The sequence below is a fragment of the Pseudophryne corroboree genome, chromosome 10 (assembly GCF_028390025.1).
Source record: "Pseudophryne corroboree isolate aPseCor3 chromosome 10, aPseCor3.hap2, whole genome shotgun sequence".
Taxonomy (NCBI): domain Eukaryota; kingdom Metazoa; phylum Chordata; class Amphibia; order Anura; family Myobatrachidae; genus Pseudophryne; species Pseudophryne corroboree.
Genome location: NC_086453.1, coordinates 3,332,375 through 3,348,172, shown reverse-complemented (window position 1 = coordinate 3,348,172; position 15,798 = coordinate 3,332,375). Strand labels below are relative to the sequence as shown.

At 43.2% G+C, this 15,798-nt stretch overlaps 1 protein-coding gene across 2 annotated transcripts; it reads right to left on the bottom strand.

The window, feature by feature from the left end:
- Positions 1 to 602: 602 nt before the first annotated feature.
- LOC134966870 (guanylin-like) lies at positions 603 to 9,601 on the bottom strand. Of its 2 annotated transcripts, none has more exons than XM_063943909.1 (3): positions 9,458 to 9,601; positions 3,136 to 3,337; positions 603 to 756 (listed from the first exon to the last, which is right to left on the bottom strand). In XM_063943909.1, exons 1-3 carry the CDS (start codon positions 9,518 to 9,520, stop codon positions 692 to 694), a joined length of 330 nt encoding a protein of 109 aa, XP_063799979.1. In that variant the 5' UTR covers positions 9,521 to 9,601; the 3' UTR covers positions 603 to 691. The 2 variants fall into 2 exon arrangements, with proteins under 2 accessions (XP_063799979.1, XP_063799980.1); XM_063943910.1 differs by lacking the exon at positions 9,458 to 9,601 and adding an exon at positions 8,748 to 8,959.
- Between the last annotated feature and the right edge of the window lie 6,197 nt (positions 9,602 to 15,798).

The following is a 15,798-nucleotide window of genomic DNA, read 5'->3' as shown; positions in this document are numbered from 1 at the left end:
TGGTTGCTATGGGCAACATCCCATCTTAAATAGAACTCCCATCTTAGTAAATTTACCCCATGGTCTTTACAGTCCTTTGTCTATGCGTGTTGCAGCTCAGTGATGTCACTGGCCCATAGTGAATAGATAGGCTATGCTCTCAGTGATGTCACTGGCTACTAGTGACTGGATAGTCTGCACTCTCAATGATGTCACTGGCTCCTAGTGACTGGATAGGATGCACCCTTAGTAATGTCACTGGCTCTTAGTGACTGGATAGGCTATGCTCTCAGTGATGTCACTGGCTCCTAGTGACTGGATAGGCTGCACTCTCAGTGATGTCACTGGCTCATAGTGAATGGATAAGTTAATGCTTTCATACTCTACTTGATAATCTTAACTTGATAAACGTAACATAAAAGGAATTATATGATGAGGATTTAGGTGTGATTAATGAGAAAATGTTGCAGAATTATTATTGCAGGGACCAAACTGACTTCACTGTATTCCCTGTGATGTTTCTTTCTGTGCTGGGACTATGGAACGGAACACAGAAACCACATAGTATAGGAAGAACAACATCAGGACAGATGTGAATATTGATTTTATTTCCTATTCAGTAAAAACACTTTTGATCTGATATACATTGTTGGAAAATTAATGTAGTAATTTTGATGGAGGATGGCTCATCTGCGGGAATCCATAGAGGCAATTAACATCCGGAGCAGGCCGCAAAGGCGCAAATCTCACAAACATCCATTTTGTCACTGACTTGTTCTGAAAGAGAAACACACGTCAGATACAGAACTGACTGCAAAGTAAATATACGCAGAATTCTTGGCGCAACATTTAAAGACAAAGACTGATGTCAGACTGAAAATAACATTTAATAATATCAAGTTAAAAAATAGCTTAATAAGCATAAAATTAAATTAAAAAATGATTAGTTCATTCAATGGATATAGTCCACTCTGTAATGAACCAATTCAGAATTAAAAGTCAATGCCTCAACGGCAAAAATTGTCCTGAGACCTGGTATCCTTAGCCAAATAGGCTTTATGATGTATTTTATTAAACCAGTCTATAGCAGTATTCCAACGGTACAGCCTCTTGTCTTTCTACACTTTGCTCTGCAAATAGCTTAATCCACATTGGGAACCTTTCCGCAGCATACAGTCATATAGATAACTTTATGGGGGTAAATCCACTACTTTCTGGTGACACTTTAGCCGATTACAGCGCTCATGTACCTGTTACTGGTAGTATGGTGGATCCCCCGTCTCTGCTGTCCTCGTTCCCTTCTGATAATGTCAGCCGCCTCCCAGAGCCGCGGTGATCCGTCGTTCTACACAGCTAGCAGTCTGTGGAACGCACCGCTCTGGCTTCCGGTTTCGCGGTTTCCGGCTTCCGGTGACGTTAGCCGGCGTGTGTGTGTGGTCCGTAGAAGATTCGGGCTCGTACTTGCTGTAGAACAGTGGTGCAGCTTCCAACGCGTTTCCCCCCTTAGGGGCTTCTTCAGGGATCCCTGACGAAGCCCCTAAGGGGGGAAACGCGTTGGAAGCTGCACCACTGTTCTACAGCAAGTACGAGCCCGAATCTTCTACGGACCACACACACACGCCGGCTAACGTCACCGGAAGCCGGAAACCGCGAAACCGGAAGCCAGAGCGGTGCGTTCCACAGACTGCTAGCTGTGTAGAACGACGGATCACCGCGGCTCTGGGAGGCGGCTGACATTATCAGAGGGGAACGAGGACGGCAGAGACGGGGGATCCACCATACTACCAGTAACAGGTACATGAGCGCTGTAATCGGCTAAAGTGTCACCAGAAAGTAGTGGATTTACCCCCATAAAGTTATCTATATGACTGTATGCTGCGGAAAGGTTCCCAATGTGGATTAAGCTATTTGCAGAGCAAAGTGTAGAAAGACAAGAGGCTGTACCGTTGGAATACTGCTATAGACTGGTTTAATAAAATACATCATAAAGCCTATTTGGCTAAGGATACCAGGTCTCAGGACAATTTTTGCCGTTGAGGCATTGACTTTTAATTCTGAATTGGTTCATTACAGAGTGGACTATATCCATTGAATGAACTAATCATTTTTTAATTTAATTTTATGCTTATTAAGCTATTTTTTAACTTGATATTATTAAATGTTATTTTCAGTCTGACATCAGTCTTTGTCTTTAAATGTTGCGCCAAGAATTCTGCATGTAATTAATTCCAACCAGTGAGGGTACTGGTTTAATCTACGGCTGCATCATTTTGTTTGTCACTCTTGTCATACTTTCTTCCTCCTTTTTTCTTTTTCTATTCTATCTGTCTTTCTGTAAAGGAGTAAGCGCAGATAATATTATACGCAAAGTAAATATAGACAGTATTCTGCAACAAAACATCGGGAACATGCCGTTATTTCAACTGAAAATGACAGAATAAATATGTAAATATGGATCATGAAATATAAATACATAATATGGTGGTATCTACCAATCATTGTCTGACTCTGGGTGGCCAAACCAGTCCTCAGGGAGGACATCATGCACCTCCAGTGATCTCAGAATCCATTACATCCCGCCACATGTTGGAAAATGTGAACTGTTTGGCGACCTTAAGGACTATGTTGTCCATCCGTGGTCTGTAATGGTTGACTAGTACCTAGTGCTGGTAATGTGGCTGGGGCAGAATCTCAGAAGCTGCAACATCAGTGATCCAGGCTAAAGATCAGGACAGCAGAGAGGGTCTAGGTCAGACTGGCCAGGTGGGGGAAACATTTGCAGTGATTTATTGGTCTCTGCAGGGATGCATTGCCGAGCTCTTTGGGGCCCTCTCTGTTGCCAGCACTAGCGGAGAGGTGTGCGTATGGCAATTATATTACAAGTCTGCAGAATTTCCATGCATTTAAATTGAAATAGCTTTTAACAATCTTTTCATTAAATTATTTATATACTACACGAATGAAGTACATCGGATAAACTTGCTACAGTGAGCGTGCATATAAATCCCTGATTACCTCGCAATCCTTACTGTAAAATATCATATAAACAAGATAAGCAGACAGATAGATAAACAGACAGATGGATAGACAGACAGATAGATAGACAGACAGACAGACAGAGAGGGAGAAGTGTTGGGTGTGAGCATTATAACATACCAAATCCATGAAATGTCTCATGAATGACTTTAGAATCTTTGTCACAGACTGTCTTTATTTCGTCTGGTAAACCCTCATTGCTGCATATCTCAGTGTATGGCTTCATATCATCGCTCTGTTCCTTCAGCACCTCAGTACTTCCCCCTTTCTGGATTTCTATAAACTTCTTCACAGACTCCAGCGAGTATGAGGAATCTCCAACCTACAACAAAGAGAGAGATAGAGGTGAAATATCCAACCAACAGCAGAGAGAGAGATAACAGTAACATCTCTATTCTACAAGACTGAGAGATACAGGTGCCATCTCCAACCTGCAACATGGAGCGAGGTATAGATGACATCTCCAACCTGCAACATGGAGCGAGGTATAGATGACATCTCCAACCTGCAACATGGAGCGAGGTATAGATGACATCTCCAACCTACAACATGGAGTGAGATACAGGTGACATCTCCAACCTACAACATGGAGCGAGATACAGATTATATCTTTAACCTATAACACGAAGTGAGATACAGGTGACATCTCCAACCTACAACATGGAGCGAGGTATAGATGACATCTCCAACCTACAACATGGAGTGAGATACAGGTGTCATCTCCAACCTACAACATAGAGCGAGATACAGCTGATATCCTCAACCTACAACATGGAGCGAGGTATAGATGACATCTCCAACCTACAACATGGAGTGAGATACAGGTGACATCTCCAACCTACAACATGGAGCGAGATACAGCTGATATCCTCAACCTATAACATGGAGCGAGATACAGGTGACATCTCTAACCAAAACCATAGAGTGAGATACAGGTGACATCTCCAACCTATAACATGGAGCGAGATACAATTGATATCTTCAACCTATAACATGGAGCGAGATACAGCAGATATCTTCAACCTATAACATGGAGCGAGATACAGCTGATATCTTCAACCTACAACATGGAGCGAGATACAGCTGATATCTTCAACCTACACCATGGAGCGAGATACAGCTGATATCTTCAACCTACACCATGGAGCGAGATACAGCTGATATCTTCAACCTATAATATGGAGCGAGATACAGCTGACATCTCCAACCTACAACATAGAGCGAGATACAGGTGACATCTCCAACCTACAACATGGAGCGAGATACAATTGATATCTTCAACCTATAACATGGAGCGAGATACAGCTGATATCTTCAACCTACAACATAGAGAGAGATACAGCTGATAACCTCAACCTATAACATGGAGCGATAGACAGGCGACAACCCAACCTACACCATAGAGCGAGATACAGGTGACATCTCTAACCAAAACCATAGAGCAAGATACAGCTGATATCTTCAACCTATAACATGGAGCGAGATACAGCTGATATCTTCAACCTACAACATGGAGCGAGATACAGCTGATATCCTCAACCTACAACATGGAGCGAGATACAGCTGATATCTTCAACCTACAACATGGAGCGAGATACAGATGATATCTCCAACCTACAACATAGAGAGAGATACAGCTGATAACCTCAACCTATAACATGGAGCGATAGACAGGCGACAACCCAACCTACACCATGGAGCGAAATATAGATGACATCTCCTAGCTACAACATGGAGCAAGATGCAGCTGATATCTTCAATCTGTAACATGAATCGAGATACAGGTGACATCTCCAACCTACAACATGGAGCGAGATACAGGTGACATCTCCAACCTACAACATGGAGCGAGATACAGCTGATATTTTCAACCTATAACATGGAGTGAGATACAGATGACATCTCCAACCTGTAACATGGAGTGAGATACAGCTGATATCTTCAACCTACACCATAGAGTGAGATACAGGTGACATCTCCAAACTACAGCGTGGAGCGATAGACAGGTGACAACCCAACCTACACCATGGAACGAGATATAGATGACATCTCCAACCTACAACATGGAGCAAGATATAGGTGACATCTCCAACCTGCAACATGGAGCGAGATAGTCATCCAAATTACTTGGTCTTTGAAAGACTGCTGTCCCAGAAAGGTTTTAGGAGTGTACGTGTGCACACTAAGCATATGCTTAACAGCTTTTTTAACAGCTGTTCGTTTGCTAAATGGTCAAGAGGAACAGGGTTCATTTTAATGTAATATGTTTATTGTTTGTTCCATTGTACAGGGTGCTCATATGTTAATTTCATTGACATTTCATGGCTATCTTGTTAATGACAAATAAAGTATTGTATTATATTGAGATACTGCTGATAACTTCAACCTATACCATGGAGCAAGATACAGCTGATATCTTCAACATATACCATGGAGCAAGATACAGCTGATATCTTCAACCTATAACATGGAGCAAGATACAGCTGATATCTTCAACCTATACCATGGAGCGAGAGATACAGCTGATATCTTCAACCTATAACATGGAGCGAGATACAGCTGATATCTTTAACCTGTAACATGGAGCAAGATACAGCTGATATCTTCAAGCTGTAACATGGAGCAAGATACAGCTGATATCTTCAACCTATAACATGGAGCGAGATACAGCTGATATCTTCAACATACACCATAGAGCAAGATACAGGTTACATCTCTAACCAAAACCATAGAGCAAAATACAGGTGACTTCTCCAAACTACTACATGGAGCAATAGACAGGTGACAACCATACCTAGACCATGGAGCGAGATATAGATGACATCTCCAACCTACAACATGGAGCAGGATACAGGTAACATCTCTAACCAAAACCATAGAGTGAGATACAGGTGACATCTCCAAACTACAACATGGAGCAATAGACAGGTGACAACCATACCTAGACCATGGAGCGAGATATAGATGACATCTTCAACCTACAATATGGAGCAGGATACAGGTAACATCTCTAACCAAAACCATAGAGTGAGATACAGGTGACATCTCTAAACTACAACATGGATCGAGAGACAGGTGTCAACCTAATCTACACCATGGAGCGAGATATAGATGACATCTCTAACCCAGTGGCTTTACAAGGAGCAAAGCCACGCCCCTTCTTGGGTTGCATGCCTTAGACACACAAAGGGACTCAGATGTGCTGCACCGGGTGACATTTAAGAGAGAGACGCCTCTGCTTTAACCTACGCCATGGAGCGAGATACAGGTGGCAACCCAACCTTTAACAATGAGCAAGATACAGGCAACATCTCCAAACTACAACAAGTTACAAGATATAGGTGACAACCCAACCTATAACATGGAGTGAGATACAGATGACATCTCTAACCTACACCATGGAGTGAGATACAGGTGACATCTCCAACCTACAACATGGAGCGAGATACAGAGATACAGGTTACATCTCTAACCTACAACATGGAGTGGATGAGCGTCAGTTGGCTGCGACTGAACCCGGATAAAACAGAGGTCCTTATGATACGACCGCAACATCAAAGGACAAGACTGCAGCATAGCCAACCAACTGGACTTACACTCGGGGATTCAGAATTACAGACCAGTGATCGTGTGCGGAATCTTGGCGTTGTCCTGGATGGTGGCTTGACACTTAAACATCAGATATCAGCCACAATCAAATCCTCATTCTTTCACCTGAGGAACATAGCCAGAATCAAGCACTTAATTCCCTCAGATGATCTGCCAAAAGTCATACATGCATTTGTATCATCTCGTTTAGACTACTGTAATGCCCTCTACCTTGGTCTACCAGCAAATGAATTGCAGCGCTTACAGCTGGTGCAAAACACAGCTGCCAGGCTATTAACCAACCAGTCCCGTTCTAGCCACATAACACCCATCCTCTACTCCCTTCACTGGCTGCCTGTACGATGGCGAATCATCTTCAAGATTGGCTTACTGAGTTTCAAAGCATTACATGACCAAGGCCCAAGGTACCTGAAACAGCTTCTGACCCCGTACTGCCCGATCTCGATTACTGCGATCTGTAGATGAAGGACTTTTAGCAGTACCTAGAATCTACCGTAATTCATCTGGGGGTCGAGCTTTTAATCATGCGGCTCCGACTCTATGGAACTCACTTCATCGCACAGTGCGAGAGGCCCCAACTATAGAATCCTTCAAAAGTAGACTCAAGACTTTTCTGTTTACTCAAGCATTTCCATAATGTCCCTTTTAGTATCTTCATGCTTCTGTATTTTATGAAAATGTACTTCATTATTTTCTGTACTATATTATGCTATGTATCTGTTAGGCGCCTTGAGTCCTATTGGAGAAAGAGCGCTATATAAATAAAATTATTATTATTATTATTATTATTACAACATGAAGGGAGATAGAGGTGTCATCTCCAACCTACAACAGAGAGAGATACAGCTGATATCTTCAACCTTCAACTTGAAGGGAGATAGAGGTGACCTCTCCAACCTACAACATAAAGGGAGATAAATGTTATATTTTCAACCTACAACATAAAGGGATATAGAGGAGACATCAATAACCTACAACATGAAGGAAGATAGAGGTGACTTCTCCAAACTAGAACACAAAGAGAGAGAGAGAGAGAGAAAAATGACATCTCCAACCTACAACATGAAGCAAGGTACAGCTGATATCTTCAACCTACAACATGAAGGTGAGACAGAGGTGACATCTTCAGCCTACAACGTAAAGGACCATAGAGATGGCATCTCCAACTGACAACATAAAGAGATATAGAGGTGACATCAACAATCTACAGCATGGAGCTAAACTGAGGTGTTATGTCCAACCTACAACAGAGAGATACAAATGACATCTCCAACCTATAACATTGACCGAGATACAGTTGACATCAACAACCAACAGCATAAAGACGATAGAGATGACATCTCCCACCTACAGCAGAGAGACAGAGGTAACATCTGTTACCTACAACATGACTAGAGAGAGAGATGACATCTCCAAACTATGGCATAAAGGGAGATACAGTACAGGTGACATATCAAATCTTCAATATTGAGGCAGATAGAGGTGACATCTCCAACCTACAACATGGAGCAAGATACAGGTGACATCTGCAATCAAGAACCTTCAACATAAAGGGAGACAGAGGTTACATTTCCAACTAGAGATGTGCAGTTTGGTTCTCTACAACTTTGAACCAACCTGAATTGTGTGGATCCAAACTAAACCAAAACCCAGTTCGAATCTACCGAGGAAATACGCATGTAGCCCACACATACTGGGCAGCTTTATTCTCACACTGCAATGTAGCTCTGAGCTAGGACACGCCCCCCCCAAACCTAACTCTCTGCACATGTTACATCTTCCCCCTGCAGTGCAGCATGGTGTTACCCAGGTGCTCAGTTACTGGCTGCTTCTACATGTAGCCCACACATGCTGGGCAGCTTTATTCTCACACTGCAATGTAGACCTGAGACAGAACACACACCTCCCACACCTAACTCTCTGCACATGTTACATCTGCCCCCTGCAGTGCAGCATGGTGCTACCTAGGTGATCAGTTACTGGCTGCTTCTACATGTAGCCCACACATGCTGGGCAGCTTTATTCTCACACTGCAATGTAGACCTGAGATAGAACACACACCTCCCACACCTAACTCTATGCACATGTTACATCTGCCCCCTGCAGTGCAGCATGGTGCTTACCAGGTGTTCAGTTAATGGCTGCTTCTGCCTGTAGGCCCCGCACATGCTGGGCAGCTTTATTCTCACACTGCAATGTAGAAATAAGATAAGGCACGCCTGTCAGTAAGTATAAATCCCTCTGCACATCTCACATCCGCAAATTGCTCCTTTTTTATTTGCTCCTAGCTCTGAATCCGGCCATATGTAACCAGGACAGCTCCATCCGCTATCGATGCCCCGATGTCTGAGGTTTTGGCAGGAAGGAGCTCGCAGGGAACAAATTAATCAGCAGGGGGCAGAAGTGCGTTCTCCAAGACTGTAAGGTTTGAACATGAATCAAAAACAACAGACGAAAAGCATCATTCAATTCCCGGCAAGCTTCCAGTTACATAGACTGGACTGCGTCCTGCTGCAGTCCCACCTGCTCCCCCTCCCCCTCCCCCTCCAGTGTTTTTTCCCCTTCTACCCCCTGTAGTTCTATCATCTGTACATTATATAGATAAAGTATATAGATATGGTGTAAATGTGGTGTAACACAGTCACACCAGGACATCCTGTAGTGGAGTATGAATGTCTGACTCAGGGAAGGTAGGGTTAGCCACCTGGTATATTTATACTCTTCACATGTATATTAACCCTGTAGGGTCCAGGCATGGTTGTTACACAAGCTCTCTATTACAATGCTCCCAGTGACACTCATTGTCCACCATGGTGGGAATTTTGTCTCTTACCTTGACCATAACACTGCCACATAGGTTGATAAGTAGAAGGAGATACAGGAGCTTGGTCCACATGATGAAGTCTTCTACAGGTGTGTCCTACCTGCAGCTTCTGCCGTCGGGATTATACTCTTTGTGTCTGGATATTAGGTAATATCACCACATCTTACAGGCGGGGATTAGGACTTGGCAGCTGAGATCACAGAAACCTTTATTGACTACACGAATCACCTGATGTTTTATTGCCCTATTTCTTGGCAGATTCAGGAGAAATGAAACGTGAGTGACCCGTTGTGTGATCAGGGCGCCTGCAGCTCTTGTCTATTAAATACCCCTGACTGAGACTTATTGCCCCATTGACCAGCAGGCACTACCTTCAGGTGACTCTCATGCAGACATGCTCAACCACCCTAGTCTGGGATATATCTGGGAAAGGGGGAAAGGGTTATGGCTCCGCCCTAGGGGGTCATTCCAAGTTGATCGCTCACTAGCAACTTTTTGCAGCGTTGTGATCAGATAGTCGCCGCCTACAGGCGAGAATATTTTCGCTTTTGCAAGTGTGCGAACGCTTGTGCAGCCGAGCGCTACAAAAAAGTTTTTTTGCAGTTTCTGAGTAGCTCTGGACATACTCAGCCGCTGCGATCACATCAGTCTTTTTGGTCCCGGAATTGACGTCAGACACCCGCCCTGCAAACGCCTGCATTTTTCCAAACACTCCCAGAAAATGGTCAATTGACACCCATAAACGCCCTCTTCTTGTCAATCTCCTTGTGATCGGTTGTGCGAATGGATTCTTCGTTAAATCCATCGCCCAGCACCGATCCGCTTTGTACCCCTACGATGTGCCTGCGCATTGCGGTGCATACGCATGCGCAGTTTTGCCGAGATTTAACTTGATCGCAGTGCTGCAAAAAATTGCTAGCGAACGATCAACTCGGAATGACCCCCATGGTCCCTCCTTACCTCCAGGCTGGGTGTGGTGAGCCCAGAAGGAGGTATAGAGAGAAAATTGTGTTATTTGCTTTCCCACTACCTATGGGGGTCATTCACACATGATCGCTGCTGTGCGTTTTCGCACAGTGGGCGATCAGACACAAACTGCACATGCGTATGCACCGCAATGCGCAGGCACGTCGCAAGGCTGCAAAGCAGATCGCCGGTCAGTGATGGGTTTGTGCGAAGGATCCATTCGCACAGGCAATCGCAACAGGGATGTGCGGTGAGCTAAAAGGCTCCAGAGGCACTGGCTAGCGCCAGAGACAGATTTACACGCAATATATGAGCCAACGCGTACATCTGGGCATTACACACAGGTGTAGTAGTATAAACTCCTGGAAATTTGGTGAGTTTTGATCAGAGATGTGCGGAAAAGTTACACAGGTGAGGGGGCGGGGTGTGTATGGGGGGGGCACTGCCTCACCCGCCATAGACTTTTTACTCCACGGTTTTGGCTATAAAAATGATTAGAATAATACAAAGAAGATATTTCAAACATATTCTTTGTATTTTTCATATACTTTATACAGTAAAAACTCTGGCACAAACGTTAGTATAACAGGAAAGGCTCTGCCTCACCTGCCTCACCCCACCGCACGTCACTGGATCGCAAGGAGATTGACAGGAAGAGGGCGTTTGTGGGTGGTAACTGACCGTTTTCTGGGAGTGTTGCAGGGAGGGTTCCTGACGTCAATTCCGGTCCTGAACAGACTGATGTGTTCGCAGCGGCTGAGTAAGTCCTGGGCTACTCAGAGACTGCACAAAATAATTGTGCAGCTCTTCTACACATGCATTCGCACACTTGCACAGCTAATACACTCCCCCTGTAGGCGGCAACTATCCAATTGCAGGGCTGCAAAAATCGCTGCCCAGCGATCAGGCCTGAATTACCCCCTATGTTATTTATTGGGGGCACCACTTTGGATAATACCCCAGATGTGTGTGGGTTGGTGGTCTCCTTTATTTCTCCTAGTAGCAGTCATCTCTATTAAGAGTTACAGCTGAATGTCATAAAGTTCTGGAGGAACAAAACATAAAGAGGGAAGAATGGGAAGTGGAGTATGATGGCCAGAAGTGGGGATTAGAGTACTAAGTCTATGTAGTAACAGAAAGAGGATGAATGAATATGAATGAGGTGACTGAGTATTACTGAACCCACAGTGGTGAAACGCGTCAGACCACACTACTGACCACCGCAGATAAATCTTACCGTAACATTTTATTTTCTATAATTCAGATTCTTATTTGGTCACTGAAGCATCTGTACTATTTGTATTATCTCCATCTATATATCTGATTATTTATCTCATTACTGTTCTTTTCATAAATTCTTTACTAACTTCTACTATAAAAGACCCCATCACCCATTCATTCCATCATACATACTGTATCTTATCTGTGTCAGATAATTATCATTCATATAATCATGACATTATTTATTTTGCTATGTTTAGTGCAGCATAAGCTGGCACAAAGGCTGGCGTGTCTCATGGACTGGCGGTGCATGGCACAACTCTTGGCTCAGCACTGGTCTGCAGCGATCGCTCGGGATGGATGGTATTAGCTGTGGGATCCTGCAGTAAACCTTATATTTACTTCCTCATATACCGTGGAATACTATTTGTGGATGGGATATCCCATATCCAGCCACCACCTTTATCACCCAGAATAAACATGGTGAATTAAACAGTAAATAAAATTGGGACCATGGATACAGATTTCTGCAACAGATGCTCATAGATCGTAGCGTGATAACTGGCAAAAGCAGATTATCCAGATCAGGAGCATAGCCAGAGCTTTGTGGCCCCTTAACAACATATTGAAGGGGTCACTGACCCAAATCTTCTAGAGAGACACCTCTCTGCGGCATTTAATATTGTTATACCTCATAATAGTACCCTAAATAATGTTACTCCTCATAGTAGTGCCCTAGTTAATGTTATACCCCATAGTAGTGCCCTAGGTAATGTTATGCCCCATAGTAGTGCCCTAAGTAATGTTATTCCCCATAGTAGTGCCCTAGGTGATGTTATGCCCTATAGTAGTGCCCTAGTTAATGTTATGCCCTATAATAGTGCCCTAGTTAATGTTATACCACATAGTAGTGCCCTAGTTAATGTTATACCACATAGTGGTGCCCTAGTTAATGTTATGTCCCATAGTGGTGTCCTAGTTAATGTTATGCCCATAGTAGTGCCCTAGTTAATGTTATGCCCATAGTAGTGCTCTAGTTAATGTTATGCCCATAGTAGTGCCCTAGGTAATGTTATGCCCCATAGTAGTGCCCTAGTTAATGTTATGCCCCATAGTAATGCTCTAGCTAATGTTATGCCCCATAATAGTGCCCTAGTTAATGTTATGTCCCATAGTAGTGCTCTAGTTAATGTTATGCCCCATAATAGTGCCCTAGTTAATGTTATGCCCCATAGTAGTGCTCTAGTTAATGTTATGCCCCATAGTAGTGCTCTAGTTAATGTTATGCCCCATAGTAGTGCCCTAGTTAATGTTATGCCCCATAGTAGTGCTCTAGTTAATGTTATGCCCCATAATAGTGCCCTAGATAATGTTATGCCCCATAGTAATGCTCTAGCTAATGTTATGCCCCATAGTAGTGCTCTAGTTAATGTTATGCCCCATAATAGTGCCCTAGTTAATGTTATGCCCCATAGTAGTGCTCTAGTTAATGTTATGCCCCATAATAGTGCCCTAGATAATGTTATGCCCCATAGTAATGCTCTAGCTAATGTTATGCCCCATAGAAGTGCTCTAGTTAATGTTATGCCCCATAGTAGTGCTCTAGCTAATGTTATGCCCCATAGTAGTGCTCTAGTTAATGTTATGCCCCATAGTAGTGCCCTAGATAATGTTATGCCCCATAATAGTGCCCTAGTTAATGTTATGTCCCATAGTAGTGCCCTAGTTAATGTTATGCCCCATAATAGTGCCCTAGTTAATGTTATGCCCCATAGTAGTGCTCTAGTTAATGTTATGTCCCATAGCAGTGCCCTAGTTAATGTAATGCCCCATAGTAGTGCCCTAGTTAATGTTATGTCCCATAGTAGTTCCCTAATTAATGTTATGCCCCATAGTAGTGCCCTAGTTAATGTTATGCCCCATAGTAGTGCTCTAGCTAATGTTATGCCCCATAGTAGTGCTCTAGTTAATGTTATGCCCCATAATAGTGCCCTAGTTAATGTTATGTCCCATAGTAGTGCCCTAGTTAATGTTATGCCCCATAGTAGTGCCCTAGTTAATGTTATGCCCCATAGTAGTGCTCTAGTTAATGTTATGCCCCATAATAGTGCCCTAGTTAATGTTATGCCCCATAGTAGTGCTCTAGTTAATGTTATGCCCCATAGTAGTGCTCTAGTTAATGTTATGCCCCATAGTAGTGCCCTAGTTAATGTTATGCCCCATAGTAGTGCTCTAGTTAATGTTATACCCATAGTAGTGCCCTAGTTAATGTTATGCCCCATAGTAGTGCTCTAGTTAATGTTATGCCCCATAATAGTGCCCTAGATAATGTTATGCCCCATAGTAATGCTCTAGCTAATGTTATGCCCCATAGTAGTGCTCTAGTTAATATTATGCCCCATAATAGTGCCCTAGTTAATGTTATGCCCCATAGTAGTGCTCTAGTTAATGTTATGCCCCATAATAGTGCCCTAGATAATGTTATGCCCCATAGTAATGCTCTAGCTAATGTTATGCCCCATAGAAGTGCTCTAGTTAATGTTATGCCCCATAATAGTGCCCTAGATAATGTTATGCCCCATAGTGGTGCCCTAGTTACTCTTATGCCCCATAGTAGTGCTCTAGTTAATGTTATGCCCCATAATAGTGCCCTAGTTAATGTTATGTTCCATAGTAGTGCTCTAGTTAATGTTACGCCCCATAGTAGTGCCCTAGTTAATGTTATGCCCCATAGTAGTGCCCTAGTTAATGTTATGTCCCATAGTAGTGGCCTAGTTAATGTTATGTCCCATAGTAGTGCCCTAGTTAATGTTATGCCCCATAATAGTGCCCTAGATAATGTTATGCCCCATAGTAATGCTCTAGCTAATGTTATGCCCCATAGTAGTGCTCTAGTTAATGTTATGCCCCATAATAGTGCCCTAGATAATGTTATGCCCCATAGTAGTGCCCTAGTTAATGTTATGCCCCATAGTAGTGCCCTAGTTAATGTTATGCCCCATAGTAGTGCCCTAGTTAATGTTATGCCCATAGTAGTGCCCTAGTTAATGTTATGCCCCATAGTAGTGCTCTAGTTAATGTTCTGCCCCATAATAGTGCCCTAGTTAATGTTATACCCCATAGTAGTGCCCTAGTTAATGTTATGCCCCATAGTAGTGCCCTAGTTAATGTTATGCCCCATGGTAGTGCCCTAGTTAATGTTATGCCCCATAGTAGTGCCCTAGTTAATGTTATGTCCCATAGTAGTGCTCTAGTTAATGTTATGCCCCATAGTAGTGCCCTAGTTAATGTTATGCCCCATAGTAGTGCCCTTTGTAATGTTATGTCCCATAGTAGTGCCCTAGTTAATGTTATGCCCCATGGTAGTGTGCTAGTTATTGTTATACCCATAATAATGCCCTAGTTAATGTTATGCCCCATGGTAGTGTGCTAGTTATTGTTATACCCATAATAATGCCCTAGTTAATGTTATGCCCCATAGTAGTGCTCTAGTTAATGTTATGCCCCATAGTAGTGCCCTAGTTAATGTTATGCTCGATAGTAGTATCCTAGTTAATGTTATACCCATAATAGTGCCCTAGTTAATGTTATACCCCATAGTAGTGCCCTAGTAAATGTTATACCCCATAGTAGTGCCCTAGTTAATGTTATGACCCATAGTAGTGCTCTAGTTAATGTTATGCCCCATAGTAGTGCTCTAGTTAATGTTATGCCCCATAGAAGTGCTCTAGTTAATGTTATGCCCCATAGTAGTGCTCTAGGTGATGTTATGCCCCATAGTAGTGCTCTAGGTGATGTTATGCCCCATAGTAGTGCCCTAGTTAATGTTATGCCCCATAATAGTGCCCTAGTTAATGTTATACACCATAGTAGTGTCTTAGTTAATGTTATGCTCAATAGTAGTGCCCTAGGTAATGTTATGCCCCACAGTAGTGCCCTAAGTAATGTTATGCCCAATAGTACTGCCATAGTAAATGTGATGCCCCATAGTTGTGCCCTAGTTAATGTTATGCCCCATAGTGTGCCCTAGGCAGGGGTGTATCTAGGTGTCCGAGCGCCCCTGGCAAAGTAAGGGACTGGCGCCCTCCATATTTGAAATAGGAAAGGTGCATGTGCAAAAAAGGGACATGATCTTGTGGGAAAGGGGCATGACCATACAATAG

Coding starts and splice junctions, on each gene's coding strand:
- LOC134966870 (XM_063943909.1), bottom strand. CDS start 9,520: ATGTGGACCAAGCTCCTGTATCTCCTTCTACTTATCAACCTATGTGGC. Junction 3,338..9,457: donor GTGGCAGTGTTATGGTCAAG/GTAAGAGACAAA, acceptor TCTTTGTTGTAG/GTTGGAGATTCCTCATACTC. Junction 757..3,135: donor TGAGACATTTCATGGATTTG/GTATGTTATAAT, acceptor TTTCTCTTTCAG/AACAAGTCAGTGACAAAATG.